This window comes from Dendrobates tinctorius, unplaced genomic scaffold (genome assembly GCF_039654945.1).
Source record: "Dendrobates tinctorius isolate UK_male_01 unplaced genomic scaffold, ASM3965494v1 ptg000016l, whole genome shotgun sequence".
Lineage (NCBI taxonomy): Eukaryota > Metazoa > Chordata > Amphibia > Anura > Dendrobatidae > Dendrobates > Dendrobates tinctorius.
In genome coordinates, this window is record NW_027361684.1 from 38,409,703 (window position 1) to 38,432,596 (window position 22,894).

General features: G+C 42.1%; 1 protein-coding gene across 4 annotated transcripts in view; it reads left to right on the plus strand.

Annotated features, from left to right (window-relative positions):
• Positions 1-22,894, plus strand: part of DPH1 (diphthamide biosynthesis 1) — a 421,815-nt gene that overhangs the window by 354,795 nt on the left and 44,126 nt on the right. For all 4 annotated transcript variants that reach the window (XM_073565690.1, XM_073565691.1, XM_073565689.1 and 1 more), the window contains one exon: positions 9,913-10,069. In XM_073565690.1, the coding sequence (XP_073421791.1) occupies positions 9,913-10,069 (157 nt within the window). The remainder of the gene's footprint in view (positions 1-9,912; positions 10,070-22,894) is intronic.

The window sequence follows — 22,894 nt, forward strand, 5'->3', positions numbered from 1 at the left end:
CCGGTCCAATTTTTTAAATTCTGACCAATGTCACTTTATGCGGTCATAACTCTGGAATGCTTCAACAAATCCCAGTGTTTTTTCGTGGCACATTATAATTTATGATAATGGTAAATTTAGATTGATATATTTTGTGTTTATTTATAAAGATTATCAGAAACTTGTCAAAAATGTAAAAAAAATTGCAATTTTCAAACTTTGAATAATTATCCCTTTAATCCAGATAGTCATACCACATAAAAACATTAATAAATAACATTTCCCTCATGCCTGCTTTACATCAACACCATTTTTAAAATGCTAATTTATTTTGTTAGCCTTTTAGGAGGTTTAAAAATGTAACAATAATTTTTCATTTTTTCAAGGAAATTTACAAAATTTATTGTTTTGAGGGACCTATCCAAGTTTGAAGTGACTTTAGGGGTGCTATATATTGGAAAACCCCAAACATGTTACCATTTTTATAACTGTACCCCCTGACATATTGAAAACTGCTGTCAGGTAGTTTATTAACCCTTCAGGTGATTTTCAGGAATTAATGCAAAGTGGTATAGCCGGGATGAAAAAGTTTGTTTACCACCTAAATATCACTAACATCTGAACTGGCCGCTGTAGCCGGCAGACTCTAAGGCCGCTATTTGGCCATGAACTGCTATGGCAAACATCAGGACCACACAATCATGATCTCGGTGTGTCAATTAGATTAAAGTGCAAGCCCCCACAATCTATTAACCATTTATTTGATGTAGTCACTTTTTACAGCAGCAACTAAGGGGTTAAATAAATATGGATGGTGCCAACACCAATCATTTGTGATACAGCAAGTTGTCAGATATAGTGGACAGCCTAGAGCTGCTGGATTGTCACCTGTATGGGGATGATATTCCCTTATATCTCAGGTCAGTAAATATACCTATTGGCTGTCATGAAGGGGTTAATATAGAATCATTGAATGGTAGAGAAGGAACCTCTTGGGTCATCTGGTCCAACCCCCTGCTCAAAGCAGGATTCACTAAATAATCCCAGACAGATGTTTGTCTAGCCTCTGTTTGAAGACTTCCATTGAAGGAGAACTCACCACCTCTCGTGGCAGCCTGTTTCACTCATTCATCTCTCTCACTGTCAAAAAGTTTTTTCTAATGTCTAATCTGTGTCTCCTCCCATTCAGTTTCATCCCATTGCTTCTAGTCTTTCCTTCTGCAAATGAGATTAAAGATGATCTTTCTACAGTGTGACAGCCCTTGAGATATTTGTAGACCGCTATTAATTCTCCACTCAGTCTTCTTTTTTGCAAGCTAAACTGTTATGATTGGGTCACCGAGGAGGAAAGCAAGAAAAAGCTAAGCTACAGAAAACCAGAGAGGTTGGTAACTAAGCAGATTGCAGACCCCTGATCCTATCCACACAACTAGCAGTAGCCGTGGAGCGTACCTACGATGATTCTAGATGCCTCAACACAGCCGGAGAACTAAATAAGCCTAAAGCAAGAAAGGGGAAATCTAAACTGCCCCAGAGCAGACCCCAAAGGAATAGATAGCCCCCAAACATATATTGTCTGTGAGCAAACGATGGGACCCACACTAACTAGACAAGAAAGGAAAGACACTGTCTGCAATCACGCAAAAAACCCTGCAAAAAATGTCCATCACGTCTGATAGAAAAATACTGAAGTCACTCGACTTCGCCCACTATATCAGCACTCTGGCATATTCTGAAAGCAGAGCAAAAAGAGGCCAATCTAATAAGGGACAGAAACAAACTGGCACAAGCAGTAACATAAGGATGAAAATTCAGCACAGCCCCAGCCGGGGCTGGCTGACCACACAAAACTGAATAGACAAAACCAAATCAAATGTGAACAATAGCAAAAGAACACTTAGATTGAGCATGCAGGGACTGAGCTGGAAACTAAGACCTCAGGTTGACTCATGTTTAGTTTATGAACTATTAGTATACCCAAGTCTTTTTCACATGTGCTGTTGCTTAGTCCTGTTTGTACCATTCTGTACATGCTTTTTTCATGTTTATTGCCCAGATGTAGTACTTTGCATTTTTCCCTGTTAAAAACCATTCTGTTAGTTGCCGCCCACTGCTCCAGTTTATTTATATCTTTTTGAATCCTCTCTCTCTCTTCTCTACTATTAGCTATCCCTCCTAGCTTTGTGTCATCAGCAAATTTAATCAGTGTACCCTCAATTCCTTCATCTAAATCACTGATAAAGATGTTAAACAATACAGGGTCCAGAACACAGCCCTGTGGTACCCCACTTGAGACATTTTTCGAACTGGATGTGCAGCCATTTATGACCACTCTTTGAGTCCGATCACTAAGCCAGTTATGATTCCACCTAACAGTTGGCTTGTCCATTCCATACTTAGTCAATTTTTCAATAAGGATGGTGTGAGATACTTTCTCCAATGCTTTGCTGAAGTCAAGATATGCTATATCTTCAGCAGTTCCCTGATCCACCCAGGCAGAGATTCTGTCATAGAAGGAAATTAGGTTAGTCTGACATGACGAATGAGTTACAAATCCATGCTGACTCTGGTTAATCATTTCATTCTTATCCAGATACGTACATACATGTTTACTAATTTGTTCAAACAACTTTCCTGGTATAGAAGTCAGTTTCAAAGATTATGGAGAGTGGTTCAAAAATTTCTTCTGCTATCTCCTTCAGTACTCTGGGGTGTAATTCATCTGGACCGGGAGACTTGAATTCATTTATGTTAGCTACTGTAAGTGTTTCCTCACTATCTTTCTGTTTATAGATAGCCTGGATTCTTCCATTCCTTTAATAGGACAGAGAAGATCAGTTGAGAAAACAGATGCAAAATGGGAATTTAAAAGTTCGGCCTTCTCAACATCCTTTCTTACCATTTCAACATTTTTATTTTGTAAAAATCCTATAGCAAAAATGCTATATGGTGGTGGTCCCCACTTCCTTTCTTCTGGGAAAGCTTTTTTTTTGCTAGATTTTTGTGTGTCTGTTGTAATTTTTGCTCAAAGTCCTTCCACACCAAACTCACCCAACTATGCCTTCATGGACTTTGCTTTGAGCATAAAGAAAAAGTGGCCGACAGCAACTTCTAGATCCAGGAGAGGCACGTTCAAAGTCCAAAGACCCAGTTGGACATCACGAAATCCAAAAAATGAAGAAAAGCATCTCATCCGGGTGAAAGATATATAAACGTTTAATGCGCCATGACAAAATGCGACGTTTCGACCATCACATGCTCTTTTTCAAGCATAACATACAACAAGATATGACGGTCTTAAATAGGCCAATATGGCCAATCAATGACAGTTATCTGCCCACTTTGAATGAATAGCATAAAAAATACACATAAAACATACAAAACACATTATACTTACATAATAATACAGTGCAAATACAATCATAGAATATTTTGCAGGAATTGTACAGCCTTACTGGCACATGGTGATGGTAAACAAAAATGTAGCTGCCAATGGGATATTTACATCCCTATATCACCTAGCAACTCCCCACCAATCGAATACAATCATACATAGGGTGTCAATACACGAGCAACGCAACCAATGGTTATGTTCCCTTAACAGGCGCCAAATACCAATAGCCTATTGAATTTACCCACACAAACCTGTGCGCTATGTGTCCGTTCACTGGCGTTCCATATCGACCCCTTAGAATCATCAAACGGCGTCAGCTTGCTATCGCACAGGAGATGATGTCACACAATCTCGCGATATCGCATCAAAGGATCGCTCATGCGCATTGGCGCTCCATGCAGTCAAACAGTCTACAATCAAAGGCGCCCATAATCCTCTGCACGCGGTCACGTGACACGTCACCTGATTGTACTTTCACCAACCACTACTTAGAGCGGTCACCTGAACAGGTCACATGACCGCAATCCCCGGATCCACAATATATGTATCCACATATCAAAAAAAAATGTTATCTAACGGGTCCATAACGATTCATCAGAGGGGTGATCAGCATACTCCATGAATAACTGATAAGGGAACCAATATAGACATGACCGAAAATAATGAGCAGAAAGGCGCTCACAAAATCAGTCACGTGACTATAATCATAATAGCATCATAGTTATAAAAACCAAAGACTAATACCCCCACAATTATGTGCAATGTTGTAATACTATCAGTCAATATTCCACAAAATCAGTGGTCTAAAAACTTTATTCTGATGATAGCAAAATCCCAAAATTAACACATAGCTAATATAGTCACATGACCGCAGCCACATAAGCCCACCGGTCAGTGTATCCCACATGGGGAGATTTTATAGGGGCCAATATGATGATAGCCACATCAGAAAACCGCTCAGCTCCCATAATCAAATGATCAAAACCCTAAGTCTTACATGCATTTCTGCTCACAAAAAATACAAAATACTAATTAACTATCCAGTACCTATAAAAAACATACAAACAAATAACAAAAAAATAATAACTTTATTATAACACCCAAGTATAAAGACAATAGGGCATGGGGAATGAACAAAAATTTATGTAAATATACAGCCACAATCCACAAGATTTCAGGACAATCCAGTCCCCATGTCCTCCGGTCACACCAACGCACCATTCCTGAAAAAACAGAAAAAAGAATGTTAAAATCAACTAACGGTATCAAAAAACCAAAAGAATGATGCTGTTGAGACTACTATGGACTAACTAGTACAAATTTGCAGGTTATAGTCAAGATTCAAGCCCTTCGGCTGAAGTGTGTCAAGAGTTGAAATCCACTTCAACTCCTTTCTTTTCAACAATAGCGTCCTATCTCCACCTTGTCTCAACAAAGGAACCCCATCAATCACCCTAAACCGCAACTGATTCACAGAATGTCTAAATTCGATAAAATGCTTCGGTATCGGTAAATCAAGAAGTTGTGTTCTGATTGTACTCTTATGTTTACTGATCCGGGCCTTGACCTCCATAGTGGTCTCACCCACATACAGCAATCCACATGGGCAAGTAATCACGTAGATAACAAAGCTAGAGGTACAAGTATAGTGTTCCTCTATCAAAAATCTCTTGCCAGTATGGGGGTGATTAAAACTATCACCCTTGATCATGTTGCCACAGCACACACAGCCAAGGCACGGAAAACTACCACACCTCAAGGGGCCTAATGTCAGCTGTCGCAACATCTTACTCGGTCCCACATCTGCTCTTACCCATTTATCTTTCAAATTAACTCCACACCTATAGGATGAAATGGGTCTATTGGTAAATTCAGGAACCTCAGGTAACCCCTTCTGCAGTAGACCCCAATGTTTATTCAGAATTCCACTGATTTTATTACTAATAGGACAGAATGTTGATACAAAAGGAACCCGTCTATTGGCAGTTTTATCACGTTTACGGTAAAGATCCCCAGCGGTCAAATTAATAGCCTTCTCCGTAAATTGTGTAACTTGTCCCACGGGATAACCCCTATTGATAAACTTGTGACACATTTCATCATTCTGTGATTGTATTTGCACTGTATTATTATGTAAGTATAATGTGTTTTGTATGTTTTATGTGTATTTTTATGCTATTCATTCAAAGTGGGTGGATACCCGTCATTGATTGGCCATATTGGCCTATTTAAGACCGCCATATCTTGTTGTATGTTATGCTTGAAAAAGACCATGTGATGGTCGAAACGTCGCATTTTGTCATGGCGCAATAAACGTTTATATATCTTTCACCGGATGAGATGCTGTTCTCCTTCATTTTTTGCTTTGAGCATAGTCATTATTGGAACAGAATAGAGCTTTTCCTAAACTGTTCCCACAGAGTTCCCTTCACTAAAACTACATGGTCTTTGATAACAACTGAAAAATAACCCATAGCATTATGCCTTCTCCACTAAACCTTGCAGATGACAAAATACTGTTGGGCAACAGGTAACATTTTCCTGTCATTTATCAATACCCCCTTCTTAAATGCTGCGCTGTGTTACGGTGGCCTTCACATCAGCCATGCTCCTCGCCCACAGAATAGTAATAGTGGAGGAGTGGATCTTCTCTTTTCTAACAACTGTCCCTTCAACCCATTCCACCTCTATCATCCCTTATCCTCCTTTCTTTGGAAGTGCACTCTGTCTGAATATACTCTTCCTCAAATCTCCAAGTGGTTGTCATATACTGACCCCTGGTCTTGGCCACTGCCTGAAGTGACAAATTCTTCACCTGGCTTCTAAACTTTTTCTCTGCTGTATTTCCCACCATCCTTTGATCTTTCTCAGTGGTCCTCCACAGCTACCCACACAGACGGGAATACATTAGACCTTATGTTCACCCGCCTCTGCTGCCAATCTAACCTCGCCTCTACCTATCCACCATCTACTTGCTTTTTTATCACTGTTCGTCTCACCTGCCCACCATGTCCAGCAACTTGTACGTCCCCAAAGAAACTTTGCACACCTAGACATTCAGACACTCTCTGACTCTATTCTACTACTGTCCTCCATATCTTCACGACACAGACAGTGCTACTGTTTTCTACAATGACACACTTGCATCACCTATTGACTCGTTCGCTCCTCTCATGCATGGCAGAGTGTGACAAATCAATAGACAACCCTGGCACAACAACCTTACTAAAATGTTTCAGCAAGTGTCTAAGGTTGCGGTGCAACTTTAGAAGAAAACAAGATTTCACCACATTGAAGTCTGCCATCTCCTCTGCTTAGCAGAAAATTTTTGCAACCCTCATATCTTCTTTATTCCAACACCCCAAACGTTTATTCAACACTTACTCCCTCCTTCGCTGATCACTTCCCCTTCAGAACGCCCTCATCTTTGCAGAAGACATTTCCACACATTTCAAAAATAAGATCGACCAAACAAGGCAGGTCTGTACTCCTTAACCACCTCAAGCTCTATGTATAACAGATCACTGCCCGTCCCCCATAACGGTCTTCCTCAACATCACTGAAGTAGATATTACTCATCTTTTCTCGATATCGCACCTCATCACCTGTGCACTTCACCCAATTCTATCCCGCCTCTTCCCCAACCTCACCACTGTGCTTGTCCCAGCCCTAACCCATCTTTTCAACCTATTGTTAACTTTTAGTACCTTTCCTTCTGCTTTCATACATGCCACAATTACATCTATCCCGAAGAAACCATCCCTTGAGCCAACCTAATGTTCAGTTATCGTCCCATATCACTGCTCATGTTCATCTCAAAACTCCTCGAACAATTGAACTTTTTTCCCACCTCCTATCTAACTGTTTGACAATATAACATCTGGCTTGCCTCACCATCACTCCACCAAAACTACCCTAACCAAACTTACTATTGACTTAGTGCAAAATCTAACAGACAATTCTCTAAACTCCTCCTTCTAGACCGATCCTCTGCCTACAACACAGTAAACAACTCTGTACTACTACAGATTATATCTTCCCTTGGCGTCAAAGACCTTATCCTCTACTGGATCTCCTCATACTTTTGTAACTGCACATTTAGTGTCTCCCACTCCCATACTACCTTCTCATCCTGCCCTCTCTGTTGGTGTCTCTTAGGCTCTGTCCGAGGACCCCTACTCTTTTCCATTTATACCTTTGGCCTGGAACAACTCAAAAAATCTCATGGCCTCCAGTACCACCGTTACACTGATGACACTCAGATCTACCTCTGTGGCCTAGACACCACCTCTGTGTTGACCAAAATCCCAGAGTGTCTATCAGCCATATTTTTCTCGTTTTCATCAATGTAGACAAAACTGAAAGTATCATCTTTCCTCTATCTATCTATCTATCTATCTATCTATCTATCTATCTATCTATCTATTTATCATATCTATCACAATAAATGACATCAAGATTTCCAGTGCCTTGGAGTAAACCTCAACTCCTCCCTGTCCTTCAAACCGCACATTCAAGCTCTTACCACCACTTCCTGCTGCCTCCAAGTCATAAAAAAAAAAATATTTCCAGAATCCCTCCTTTCCTCAGCCCAGAATCTACTAAAAGGATAGTGCATCCTCTCATCTGCCTCCTCGACTACTGCAATATCCTCCTGTGTGGCCTACCTGTTAACACTTACACCTCTCCAATCCATCCTTAGTTTTGCTGCCAGACTAATCCACACCTCTTCTCGCTACTCTTCCGCTTCTCCTCTCTGAAAATCATTTTGTTGGCTCCCAATTCCAAACTACTGACATTGACCTACAAAGCCGTCCATGACCTGTCTCCTCCATATATCTCTGAACTAATCTCCAGATATCTTCCAACACCTAATCTCCAGTCCTCTTAAGACATCCTTATCTCCTCCACACTTATTCGTTCCTCACCCAATTGCCTCCAAAACTTCTGAATATCCCCCTTACTATGTATATTTGTGCCTCAACACATGCAATTATCCACCACATTTTGAATTTTCAGATGGAACTTGAAAACGCATATCTTCAAAAATAATTAAAAAAAACTTATCACATCTCTGTTCAGGGCTGTTCTGGAAATATTGGCGCTGTGTTTTACCCAAGTCTTTTTCACATGTGCTGTTGCTTAGGCCTCTTTCACACATCAGTTTTTTGCCGTCAGGCGCGATCCGGCTTTTTTTTGTAAAACCGGATCCGGCAAAATGCAATGCCGGATCCAGTTTTTCCCCATTGACTTGCATTAGCGCCGGATCGCGCCGGATGGCATTGCGTTTCATCCGTTTTTTGCCGGATCCGGCTACTTGTCTCATTCCGGCGTCTGGAAAAAACGGCTACTGTAACGTTTTTTGTCTCCGGCGAAAAAGCCGGAAGCGCCGGATCCGGCGCTTCCAGCTTTTTGCTACAATGAAAGTCTATGGGCGCCGGAATGCGCCGGATCCAGAAAAAGACGGATCCAGCCACCGGATCCGTTTTTTTAAGTCTGTGCATGCTCAGATCCAATTGGCCAGCCCCCAGGAAACAGATATAACCTGCTAGACGGATCCAGCAAAAAAACAGATCCGTTTCTACAGTTCTCCAAAATTTATGCCGGATCCGTTTTTTCTAAAAATAGCCGGATCCTGCCTGACGGCAAAAAACTGATGTGTGAAAGTAGCCTTAGTCCTATTTCTCCCATTCTGTACATGCTTTTTTCATATTTATTGCCCAGATGTAGTACTTTGCATTTTTCCTTGTTAAAAACCATTCTGTTAGTTGCTGCCCATTGCTCCAGTTTATTTATAGCTTTTTGAATCCTCTCTATCTCTTTTCTCGTGTAATAGCTATCCATCCTAGCTTTGTGTCATCAGCAAATTTAATCAGTGTACCCTCAATTCCTTCATCTAAATCACTGATAAAGATGTTAAACAATACAGGGTCCAGAACACAGCCCTGTGGTACCCCACTTGAGACATTTTTCGAACTGGATGTGCAGCCATTTATGACCACTCTTTGAGTCCGATCACTAAGCCAGTTATGAATCCACCTAATAGTTGGCTTGTCCATTCCATACTTAGTCAATTTTTCAATAAGGATGGTGTGAGATATTGTCCAATGCTTTGCTGAAGTCAAGATATACTAAATCTACAGCATTTCCCTGATCCACCCAGTCAGAGATTCTGTCATAGAAGGAAATTAGGTTAGTCTGACATGACGTATTAGTTACAAACCCATGCTGACTCTGGTTAATCACTTCATTCTTATCCAGGTACATACATACATGTTTACTAATTTGTTCAAACAACTTTCTGGCTTCATTTTTCATACAAAAAATATTTTTTTTTTTTATATGTTTAGATAAATACACTGTATGGTGAATAGTATTGGGCATAAGTCTTCGCCAATTAATTCAGGTTTTTCATTCAGGCCCATTACTCCCGGTGTATAAAATCCAGCCTTTAGATGAAGGTTTTCTCCTTCTGTCTATACATCAGTATGACTATTATACAGTATATGGTAAGCTTTTCTATTTATGCTTTCTCACAGGTATGATCCGTATAGTAAGATTTTCTCACGGGAATACTACGATCACAGCACCATGCAAAAAAATCGAAGTGATGCCATTTCATCTGCTGCTGATGCGAAAACATGGGGCCTTATTCTTGGTACATTGGGGCGGCAAGGATCCCCCAAAATACTGGAGGTAAGCACTTTCCTGGTTCCCTGCTATTAAACAGTTATGTCTCTCCTTCATTATTCATCCAGTCATTATGCACACACCTGTCTCTGCCTCTTTAAGATGCTCAGTATTCATCTTTTTTAAATGTGGTTTCTCATTAATTAAAAATCGCTGGAGGATTTGACACTGAAGTATGTGATGATGACTGAAGTTGGAGAACAAGTGATTTCTTAAAATACTATTTGTAACCCTTTCACTGCCGGAGCGGAGGATATCACGTTGTTCTGCAGACCTCAATAACTGCCTAACGGTTAAAAGCTTCTTGCAGGGACGGATCATCACTTGTGTATCCTCTTCTCTTTTTCTCAACATGAACATAATCCACTTCCATGCATTCAGCTCCCCTCTTCCAGAGAGATACATTTTTAGTCCTTGTTAAACTCAGCAAGGAATTTTTCTTTGTCCTCTTCTCATTTATATTTTTCTTTGCAAATCAGGAGCGGTGGGTCATTTCGCCCTCCCTTCCCCCTGTGTTTTTTTCCTTTTCCTAGTCTCCCATGCAGATCATTAAACTGGACACATGTGCCCATTTTAATTAGTCTTTGCATGGCGTGTATGCCGTTATCAGAGTGCCGGGGATGATTGGGTGTACCAGGTAGCAGAGGGGTAGAAGGTGTAGTTGTGCTGGTGACGTGCTATGGGTTCTACGAGGGTGGAGAGCTGTGTACAGCATTATTGTGTGGGGCGTTTAATGAGAGGGTTCAGACTAATCTTGGCAGGAGATGATGATAGTATGAGTATAGAGTCTGTGTAGATTGGTTGGGTGAGTATATTGTCTGTGTAGTTTGGGGAGGGATGAGTATAGTGCCTGTATAGGTTCGGGGAGTGAATATAGTATCTGTGTAGGTTGGGAGGGTGAGTGTATAGTATCTGTGTAGGTTGGGAGGGTGAGTGTATAGTGTCTGTGTAGGTTCAGGGGGTGAGTATAGCGTCTGTGTAGGTTGGGACAATGAGTATAATGTCTGTAGGTTGATGGTGAGTATAGCGGCTGTGTAGTTTGGGGGTTGAGCATAGTGTCTGTAGTTTGGGACGATGAGTATAGTGTCTAGTTTGGGCGGTGACTTGAGTATAGTGTCTGTGTAGGTTGATGGGTGAATCTAGTGTCTGTGTAGGTTGGAGGTGAGTATATTGTCTGTGTGGTTTGGGGAGGGGTGAGTATAGTGTCTGTAGGTTGATGGGTGAATATAGTGTCTGTAGGTTGGGGGTGAGTATATTGTCTGTGTAGTTTGGGGAGGAGTGAGTATAGTGTCTGTAGGTTGATGGGTGAATCTAGTGTCTGTGTAGGTTGCTGGGGTGAGTGTAGCGTATTTGTAGTTTGGTGGCGAGTATAGTGTCGTAGTTAGGGGATTGAGTATAGTGTCTGTGTAGGTTGGGGGATGAGTATAGAGTCTGTGTAGTTTGGGGGTGAGTATAGTGTCTATGTAGGTTGGGGAGGTGAGTATAGTTTTTGTAGGTTGGATGGGTAAGTATAGCATCTGTGTAGGTTGCTGGGGATTGAATATAGTGTCTGTGTAGGTTGGGGGTGAGTATAGTGTCTATGTAGGTTGGGGAGGTGAGTATAGTTTTTGTAGGTTGGATGGGTGAGTAGCGTCTGTGTAAGTTGCTGGGGTGAGTGTAGCGTATGTGTAGGTTGGGGATGAGTATAGAGTCTGTGAAGATTGGGGGTGAGTATAGTGTCTATGTAGGTTGGGGGGTGAGTTTAGTTTCTGTAGATTGCTGGGGTGAGTATAGCGTAGGTGTAGTTTGGGGACGAGTATAGTGTCTGTAGTTTGGGGATTGAGTATAGTGTCTGTGTAGGTTGGGGGATGAGTATAGAGTCTGTGTAGTTTGGGGGTGAGTATAGTGTCTATGTAGGTTGGGGAGGTGAGTATAGTTTTTGTAGGTTGGATGGGTAAGTATAGCATCTGTGTAGGTTGCTGGGGATTGAGTATAGTGTCTGTGTAGGTTGGGGGTGAGTATAGTGTCTATGTAGGTTGGGGAGGTGAGTATAGTTTTTGTAGGTTGGATGGGTAAGTATAGCATCTGTGTAGGTTGCTGGGGATTGAGTATAGTGTCTGTGTAGGTTGGGGGTGAGTATAGTGTCTATGTAGGTTGGGGAGGTGAGTATAGTTTTTGTAGGTTGGATGGGTGAGTAGCGTCTGTGTAAGTTGCTGGGGTGAGTGTAGCGTATGTGTAGGTTGGGGATGAGTATAGAGTCTGTGAAGATTGGGGGTGAGTATAGTGTCTATGTAGGTTGGGGGGTGAGTTTAGTTTCTGTAGATTGCTGGGGTGAGTATAGCGTAGGTGTAGTTTGGGGACGAGTATAGTGTCTGTAGTTTGGGGATTGAGTATAGTGTCTGTGTAGGTTGGGGGAATGAGTATAGAGTCTGTAGTTTGGGGGTGAGTATGGCGTCTGTAGGTTGGGACGGTGAGTATAGTGTGTGTAGTTTGGGGGGTGAATAGCGTGTTTGTGTATGTTGGGGAGTGAGTATAGTGTCTGTGTAGGTTAAAGATTGAGTATAGTGTCTGTAGTTTGGTGGTGAGTATAGTGTGTGTGTGTAGGTTGGGGGTTGAGTATTGTGTCTGTAGTTTGGGAGTGAGTATAGTCTCTGTAGGTTGGGTGGTGAGTATAGAGTCTGTGTAGGTTGGGACAGTGAGTATAGTGTCTTTGTAGGTTGGGGGTGAGTATAGCTTCTGTGTAGGTTGGGGGTGAGTATAGTGCCTGTATAGGTTGGGGGTGAGTTTAGCGTCTGTGCAGGTCGGAGGGGTTAATGTAGCATCTGTGTAGGTTGGGGGTGAGTAATAGCGCCTGTGTAGGTCGGAGGGGTGACTATAGCATCTGTGTAGGTCAGAGGGGTGAATATAGCATCTGTGTAGGTTGGGAGTATAGTGCCTTTACAGGTTGGGGGGGGGTGAGTATAGCGTCTGTGTAGTTTCGGGGATGAGTATAATGTCTGTGTAGTTTGGGGGGTGCAGAGGGTCGTAGGGAAATAGCTGTGACTCTGTATGGGGAATATCATTGTGTGTTTTGCTGGGGTCTTTTGTTTTAGCTCCCAGCAGCACCCTGTCGCGTTCCTGCTAATGAGTATTCCTCTGTCTATCCTGTGTAACGAGGACAGGCCTCATTAATCTATTGGCTGCAATTACAGAACCGCAATTATTATTTGCACTTCTCATTAAATGAACTTGGAATGGTTATTGTTGGTTATTTATCCATCCACTCCCATTCCGTGTGGAAAACAGAGGGGCTTAATTAACTTCCAGCCTGGGAATCAAGACAGGGTCTCCGGCAGCGGCTCAGGCAGGAGGGGGGAAGTTTGACAGGGAGTCATTGTGCAAGAAATAATCTGTCATCCTCACCCTGTCCTGCATCCCAGGGAGATGGAGATGCACATTTTCTAATAAAATACGCTCTTGTCTGTCCGATGTGTATAAAATAAGTCATATAAGATCCATCTGCATTAACTGCTTATGCGCCGGCAGTCAGGTCTGCTGCATTGTGAAACGTCGCCTGTGAACCCTTAACAACATTAGCACTGAAGACTCAAGTGAGCTCAGGCGACACTAACACAAAGGGAAACCAAGGTGAATGGACGTCTGCCAGAGGCCTGAAGGGGAAACTAAATAAAAAATGTGCGAAAATACAATTCTCTCTCTGACGAAAATCAAATGACTTTCCCTCTAAAGTTAGGTGGAACAACAATACCAGGACGGGCTGTGCACTCAGGTTACCGGCCTTATTACTCTTTTTTTTTGTGATCGAAATGAAGCTTTTTACATCGCCGTCATTAAAGTCATTTACCGGAAGCCACAATCACATCCCGGCACAAAGACCATACTGGTGCCTGATTAACTTCAGAGCTGGCCCGCGTGCCCGCGGCAACATGTGCTTGTACAGTCAATGCAGTCAATATGATGAGTGTCTGTGTGATGGTCAATAGACAAAACTTGCTTTATTTACTGGCAGAATGCAAATTATTAACCTCTTCACAATGGATTATGTTTCTCTAGTTTAATAGAGGAACATACTGGTCAGGAACATACAATTTTCCCATAGGGCAACGCTCAGGTTTATCCTCCTGAAATTCCTCCAGGGCGCGTCTCAAATCGGGCGAAATGGCAGAAATAACTACCCTCTCACCTAGGATGGTAGTAGGCTCGGTCACACTAAGAGAATCGGCAAAGAAACTCCTAGAAAGGGCATCTGCCTTAACATTCTTAGTGCCCGGAAGAAAAGAGACCAGAAAATTAAAACGCGTGAAAAACAAGGCCCATCTAGCCTGTCTAGGATTCAAGCGTTTGGCCGACTCCAGATAAATCAAATTCTTGTGATCGGTGAGGACCACAACTTGATGTCTAGCTCACTCCAACCAATGTCTCCACTCCTCAAATGCTCACTTCATGGCCAACAATTCCCGATTCCCCACGTCATAGTTGCGTTCAGATGGGGAGAACTTTCGAGAAAAGAAGGCACAGGGATTCATCTTAGAAGTCACAGGGTCTTTTTGGGACAAAACAGCTCCTACACCAATCTCAGAAGTGTCCACCTCCACTTGAAATGGAAGTGAGATATCAGGTTGCCGTAAAACTGGAGCTGAAGTAAATCTCTGCTTAAGCTCCTGAAATGCTGAGATAGCCTCAGGAGACCAATTCAGCACATCAGCGCCCTGTTTGGTTAGATCAGTCAGTGGTTTGACAATACCAGAAAAATTACCTATAAATTTACGATAGAAATTAGCAAAACCCAAAAACTTCTGGAGGGCCTTCAAAGAAGTAGGCTGAACCCAATCATAAATGGCCTGTACCTTGGCCGGGTCCATTTCAATAGTCGATGGAGATGAGATAAATCCCAAAAATGAAATCCTCTGTACACCAAAGAGGCATTTCGATCCCTTAACAAACAGGGAATTCTCTCTCAAAATCCGGAACAGAGTCCGGACGTGTTCCACATGAGAATCCCAATCACTAGAAAAGGTCAAAATATCATCCAGATAGATGATCAAAAACTTATCCACAAAGTCACGGAAAATATCATTCATAAAGGACTGGAAGACAGAAGGGGCATTAGTGAGCCCAAAAGGCATCACCAGGTACTCAAAATGTCCCTCTGGAGTATTAAACGCCGTCTTCCATTCATCCCCGTGCTTGATGCGAATAAGATTATACGCCCCCCTGAGGTCAAGCTTAGTAAACCAGCAGGCACTCTTAACTCTGGAGAATAAATCAGACATCAGAGGTAACGGGTACTGATATTTAACCGTCATCTTGTTAAGTGAACGATAATCAATACACGGTCTTAATGAACCATCTTTCTTGGCCACAAAAAAAAACCCAGCACCTAAAGGTGACGAGGATGGTCTAATATGACCCTTCTCCAATGACTCCTTAATATAGGATCGCATAGCATCATGTTCGGGTACTGATAAGTTGAAAAGCTGACCCTTGGGAAATTTACACCCAGGCATCAACTCAATTGCACAGTCATAACTCCTATGAGGAGGCAAAGACGCAGACTTGTTCTCACTAAATACATCAGAAAAATTGGCTACTAGATAATCAGGAATATCATGGGACTGAGGAGAGGTGGAGAAAACAGGAGCGTCCCTAAGAACACACTGACAACCCAAATTCACCACAGACCCAGATTTCCAATCCAAAACTGGATTATGAGTTTGCAACCAAGGAAAACCCAGAACAATAGTATCATGCAAATTATGAAGCACCAAAAATTTACAATTTTCTTGGTGGTCTGGGGTAACCCGCATCGTCACCTGGGTCCAAAACTGAGGTGTATTCTCCGCCAAAGGAGTAGCATCAATACCCCTCAAAAGAATAGGCGTCCGCAGAGGCTTCATGGAAAAACCACAACGTTTAGCAAAGTCCAAATCCATCAGATTCGACGCTGCTCCTGAATCCACAAAAGCCTTCGTGGAAAATGTGGATAAGGAGCAGATCAGTGTAATTGCCAAAAGAAACTTAGGTTGTATACTGCCCACAGCAAATGTGTGTGCAAAACGTTTCTCTCGTTTTGGGCAGACAGAAATAATATGAGAGACGTCTCCACAGAAAAAACACAGCTTATTACGCCTTCTAAACTCCTAACGTTGCGCCCTAGACAAAACTGTATCACATTGCATAGGTTCAGACATTTGTCCAAAAGGTGGCAACTCCTCTTGTGTAGTTTTGCGTTCACGTAAACGCCGATCAATTTGAATGGCTAATGACATAGAATCGTCAAGACCAGAGGGAACAGGAAATCCCACCATAGTATCTTTTACGGTTTCTGACAGACCCTTCCGAAAGACAGCTGCCAAGGCACCATCATTCCAGGTAGTAAGGACCGACGACTTTCGGAATTTTTGACAGTATAACTCTGCAGAATCCTGACCCTGGTTCAATGCCAATAGGGCTTTCTCAGCTTGATCAATAGCATTAGGTTCATCATACAACAACCCCAAGGCTTGAAAAAATGCATCCACATTAGTCAGAATAGGATCTTCAGGTGTCAAAGAAAACGCCCAGTCCTGGGGATCGCCGCGCAGCAAAGAGATGACAATTTTAACCTGCTGCGCAGAGCTCCCCGATGAATTAGGCTTCAAGGCGAGAAATAATTTACAATTATTCTTAAAATTCAAAAATTTAGAGCGATCCCCAAAAAACACATCAGGAGTAGGGATCCTTGGTTCAGCAGCATGAGAATGAGCGAGATAGGCAGAAATTCCCTGCACTTCAGCAGTGAGCTGCTCCACACGATTAGACAATTGCTTAATCTCCATTTAAAAAAAAAAAAATCCTCCTACGGCCACAGAGAAAAAGAGGAAAAAATATACATAAAAAAAAAAAAAATTGATACTTTTTTTTTTTTTTTTTTTTACAATTCTTTCCTGCTTTTGAGTACCCTAGAATCTGCGGTAAGGCTGGTGATTCTGTTATGAATGGGTCACCGAGGACGAAAAAAAACAAAACAAGCTAAGCCACAGAAAACCAGAGAAGTTGGTAACTATACAGATCCCTGATCTTACCACACAACTACCAGTAGCCGTGGAGCGTGCCTATGATGTTCCTAAGATAAAACAAACGGAAAAACCGAGGAAAATGTCCAATCATTAAAATTACTTTATTTTATTATTTAACAAACAAATGTATACATTATATATATAATTAAAATAGATTAATAAGGGGAGGTCAATGCCAAAAATGAAGGCACAGCCAGGGGACAGCTGTAAATACTTAGTAAAAATGCACCCACAATAATATCATACAAAATCTAGTGAAAACAAAAATGTATAATAAATGTATAATATATAAATATATAAACATATATATCAAGTGCAAAACTATAAATGATAAGTGCAAGCAAAAAAGAACTGTGTAAAAAAATATATATATTAATCATAGAATCATAGAGTTGGAAGGGACCTCCTGGGCCATCTGGTCCAACCCCCTGCTCAAAGCAGGATTCGCTAAATCATCCCAGTCAGATGTCTGTCCAGCCTCTGTTTGAAGACTTCCATTGAAGGAGAACTCACCACTTCTCGTGGCAGCCTGTTCCACTCATTGATCACTCTAACTGTCAAAAAGTTTTTTCTAATATCTAATCTGTGTCTCTTCCCATTCAGTTTCATCCCATTGCTTCTAGTCTTTCCTTGTGCAAATGAGAATAAAGTTGATCCTTCTACAATGTGACAGCCCTTTAGATATTTGTAGACAGCTATTAAGTCTCCTCTCAGTCTTCTCTTTTGCAAACTAAACATTCCCAAATCCTGCAACCTTTCCTCATAAGACACGGTTTGCAGACCGGTCACCATTCTGGTCGCTCTTTTCTGAACTTGCTCCAGTTTGTTGATGTCTTTTTTAAAATGTGGTGCCCAAAACTGGACACAATATTCCAGATGAGGTCTGACCAAAGAGGAGTAGAGGGAAATAATGACTTCACGTGATCTAGACTGTATGCTTCTGTTAATACATCCTAGAATTGCATTTGCCTTTTTTGCTGCTGCATCACACTGTTGACTCATATTCAGTCTGTGATCTATTAGTATACCCAAGTCTTTTTCACATGTGCTGTCACTTAGCCCTATTCCTCCCATTCTATATATGCTTTTTTCATTTTTATTGCCCAGATGTAGTACTTTGCATTTCTCCCTGTTAAAAACCATTCTGTTAGTTGCTGCCCACTTCTCCAGTTTATTTAAATCTTTTTGAATCCTCTCTCTCTCTTCTCTAGTATTAGCTATCCCTCCTAGCTTTGTGTCATCAGCAAATTTAATCAGTTTACCCTCAATTCCTTCATCTAAATCGTTGATAAAGATGTTGAACAATACAGGGCCCAGGACAGAGCCCTGTGGTACCCCACTTGAGACATTCTTCCAACTGGATGTACAGCCATTTACGACCACTCTTTGGGTCCGATCACTAAGCCAGTTATGAATCCACCTAACAGTTGCCTTGTCCATTCCATACTTAGTCATTTTTTCAATAAGGATTGTATGAGAGACTTTGTCAAATGCTTTGCTGAAGTCAAGATATACTATATCTACAGCATTTCCTTGATCCACCCAATCAGTGATACCGTCATAGAAGGAAATTAAGTTAGTCTGACATGACTTATTAGTTAGAAACCCATGCTGACTCTGTTTAATCACTTCATTCTTATCCAGGTATTGACATACATGTTGTTTAATAATTTGTTCAAAGATCTTTCCTGGTATAGAAGTCAGACTCACCGGCCTATAGTTGCCTGGGTCCACCTTCTTCCCCTTTTTGAAGATAGGAACAACATTTGCTCTTCTCCAGTCTTCTGGCACTTCTCCTGTTCTCCAAGAATTTTCAAAGATTATGGAGAGGGGTTCAAAAATTTCTTCTGCTATCTCCTTCAGTACTCTGGGGTGTAATTCATCTGGACCTGGAGACTTGAATTCATTTAGGTTAGCTAAGTGTTTCCTCACTATCTTTCTGTTTATAGATATCCTGGATTCTTCTATTCCCTTAATAGGACAGTGAATAACAGTTGATGTTGCATTTCCTTTCTGAGAGAAAACAGATGCAAAATAGGAATTTAAAAGTTCAGCCTTCTCAACATCCTGTCTTACCATTTCATCATTTTCATCCTGTAAAAATCCTATAGCATCTTTGACTTTTCTTTTACTTTTGACATATCCCCAAAATCCTTTATTATTGCTTTTGACATCTCTTGCAAGCCTCAGTTCATTTTCAGCTTTAGCTAATCTGATTTGTGCCCTGCAGGTTCTGCAGACAGCATTATATTCTTCTTTAGATATGCCTCCCTCTTTCCATTTTATAAACATTTTTTTCTTCCTTTTTAGCATGTGCTTAAGTTCTGTGTTCATCCATCCTGGTTTCCTTAAAAGCTTCCTATTCTTCCCTCTTTTCGGAATTGTTAACAACTGTGCTTTGAGAATTTCATTTTTCAAGATTTCCCATCCTTCCTGGACATTTTTGTCTTTAAGGATATCCAGCCATTGGATCCCTCCAATTCTCTTTCTGAATCCCTTAAAATCTGCCTTTCTGAAATCTAACCTTGACGTCTGAGTCTTCACAGGTCTTCCACCTCTAGTAATCCAAAATTCTAAAATAGCATGGTCGCTACCTCCTAGGGTCCCAGCCACTTTTACCTCCTCAACCATTTCCTCCCTGTTTATAAGGATTAGATCCAAGGTAGCAGTTCCCCTTGTTTTCTCCCTTACCTTTTGGAAGATAAAGTTGTCAGCAAGAGAGGATAAGAATTTCCTTGACCTGTTAGTTTTGCCTGAGAGAGATTCCCAACAAATGTCTGGATAGTTGAAATCTCCCATGACAACTATGTCATATTTTTTGGAGAACTTGGTCATCTGATGCATAAAGAGTTCATCTATATATTCGGCTTGCACAGGCGGCCTGTAGTAAATGCCTACAATGGTGTCCTTTCCATTGTTCTGTCCTTGTATTCTTACCCAAACAGTTTCCACAGAACTCCCAGTCTCTGAAGCTTCAATCTCTGTGCAGATATACGCATTTCGAACATACAATGCGACACCCCCTCCTCGTTTATCAAGTCTGTTTCTTGCAAATAAGTTGTATCCTTCTAGTCTTGTATTCCAATCATGTGTATTGTCCCACCAAGTTTCAGTGATTCCAATTACATCATATTTCTGTTCCTGTGTTAGTAGTTCCAATTCTCCTTGTTTGTTGCCCATGCTTTGTGCATTAGTATAGAAACATTTTAGTTTGTGATTGGTTTCTCTTTCTCCAATATTTTTATTAATTAGATTCTTTCGTCTTTGTTCTTCCTTTCCACTTCTAATAGCAGAGTTCTCAATAGCATTTGTCAGGTGTATGGCTTTTTCTGGTCTTTTGCTTCCCTTCCCATGTTGTTCTAGTTTAAAGCTCTCCTTACAAGTGTAGCAAGGTGACTTCCAAATACATGCTTTCCAGTCTTCGTAAGGTGCACCCCATCTCTAGCAAGTAGTCCATCGTATAAGTAGTTCACTCCGTGATCCAGAAATCCAAATCCTTGCTGACGGCACCATCGACGTAGCCAGTTGTTCACCTGCAGAATCTTATTCCACCTCCTTGTTCCATGGCCATCCACTGGGAGGATGGAAGAGAAGACCACCTGCGCTCCCAGTTCTTTCACTTTCTTGCCTAAGTCTTCAAAGTCTCTGCAGATGATTTCCAGGTCGTTTCTTGCGGTGTCATTTGTCCCCACATGTAGTAGCAGGAATGGGTAGTCATCTGTAGGTCTGAAGAGTCCTGATATCCTGTCAGACACATCTTTAATTTTTGCACCTGGAAGACAGCACATTTCTCTTGTAGTTATATCCGGTCTGCAGATAGCGGCCTCTGTTCCTCTCAGCAGGGAATCCCCCATGACCACCACTCTCCGTTTCTTCTTCACAACATTTTTCTTTCTCCATCCAGGAGGACTCTGAAGGCGTACAAGGTTGCTGTTTGTTGGCAAAGTCTTATCCTGATGTATTTCTTCATCGTTTTCCTGCGTGAGAGCCTGGTACTGGTTCCTGAGCAGTATGGTTGCTGACTGCCTCCTGATCCTCCTGCTTCTCTGGGTCACATGTCTCCATTCCTCTGTTTCTTCAGGTGTACTTCGAATTTCTTCTCTTTCTGTAACATGAAGAGATAATTCTGCTCTGTCCAAGAACTCTTCACCTTCCTTAATGATCTTCAACGTAGCTAACCTCTCTTCGAGATTTTGCAACTTTTCCTCCAACAGGGACACAAGCTTGCATTTGTGGCATGTGAAGTTTGGCTTTTCCACTGGTAAATCTGTGAACATGTAGCAAGAAATGCAGCTCACCAAATGGCTCCTGGCCTCTTCCATCTTGAGATTTCTTAAAAACGATGAAAGATGAGCCAAATATCGGCGCGCGGTCTTTCCGATTTCCTCTTTTCAGCTGCAACCGCCAAAACCCAGTGATCGTTGAGCTCGCGGAGACTCTTCACTTATCCCAGAAGGCACTGGGAATATGCAAATGATCTCCTCAAGACTCTTCCCCTGGTTTTCCGATTTCCTCTTTTCAGCTGCAACCGCCAAAACCCAGTGATCGTTGAGCTCGCGGAGACTCTTCACTTATCCCAGAAGGCACTGGGAATATGCAAATGATCTCCTCAAGACTCTTCCCCTGGTTTTCCGATTTCCTCTTTTCAGCTGCAACCGCCAAAACCCAGTGATCGTTGAGCTCGCGGAGACTCTTCACTTATCCCAGAAGGCACTGGGAATATGCAAATGATCTCCTCAAGACTCTTCCCCTGGTTTTCCGATTTCCTCTTTTCAGCTGCAACCGCCAAAACCCAGTGATCGTTGAGCTCGCGGAGACTCTTCACTTATCCCAGAAGGCACTGGGAATATGCAAATGATCTCCTCAAGACTCTTCCCCTGGTTTTCCGATTTCCTCTTTTCAGCTGCAACCGCCAAAACCCAGTGATCGTTGAGCTCGCGGAGACTCTTCACTTATCCCAGAAGGCACTGGGAATATGCAAATGATCTCCTCAAGACTCTTCCCCTGGTTTTCCGATTTCCTCTTTTCAGCTGCAACCGCCAAAACCCAGTGATCGTTGAGCTCGCGGAGACTCTTCACTAATCCCAGAAGGCACTGGGAATATGCAAATGATCTCCTCAAGACTCTTCCACTGGTTTTCCGATTTCCTCTTTTCAGCTGCAACCGCCAAAACCCAGTGATCGTTGAGCTCGCGGAGACTCTTCACTTATCCCAGAAGGCACTGGGAATATGCAAATGATCTCCTCAAGACTCTTCCCCTGGTTTTCCGATTTCCTCTTTTCAGCTGCAACCGCCAAAACCCAGTGATCGTTGAGCTCGCGGAGACTCTTCACTTATCCCAGAAGGCACTGGGAATATGCAAATGATCTCCTCAAGACTCTTCCCCTGGTTTTCCGATTTCCTCTTTTCAGCTGCAACCGCCAAAACCCAGTGATCGTTGAGCTCGCGGAGACTCTTCACTTATCCCAGAAGGCACTGGGAATATGCAAATGATCTCCTCAAGACTCTTCCCCTGGTTTTCCGATTTCCTCTTTTCAGCTGCAACCGCCAAAACCCAGTGATCGTTGAGCTCGCGGAGACTCTTCACTTATCCCAGAAGGCACTGGGAATATGCAAATGATCTCCTCAAGACTCTTCCCCTGGTTTTCCGATTTCCTCTTTTCAGCTGCAACCGCCAAAACCCAGTGATCGTTGAGCTCGCGGAGACTCTTCACTTATCCCAGAAGGCACTGGGAATATGCAAATGATCTCCTCAAGACTCTTCCCCTGGTTTTCCGATTTCCTCTTTTCAGCT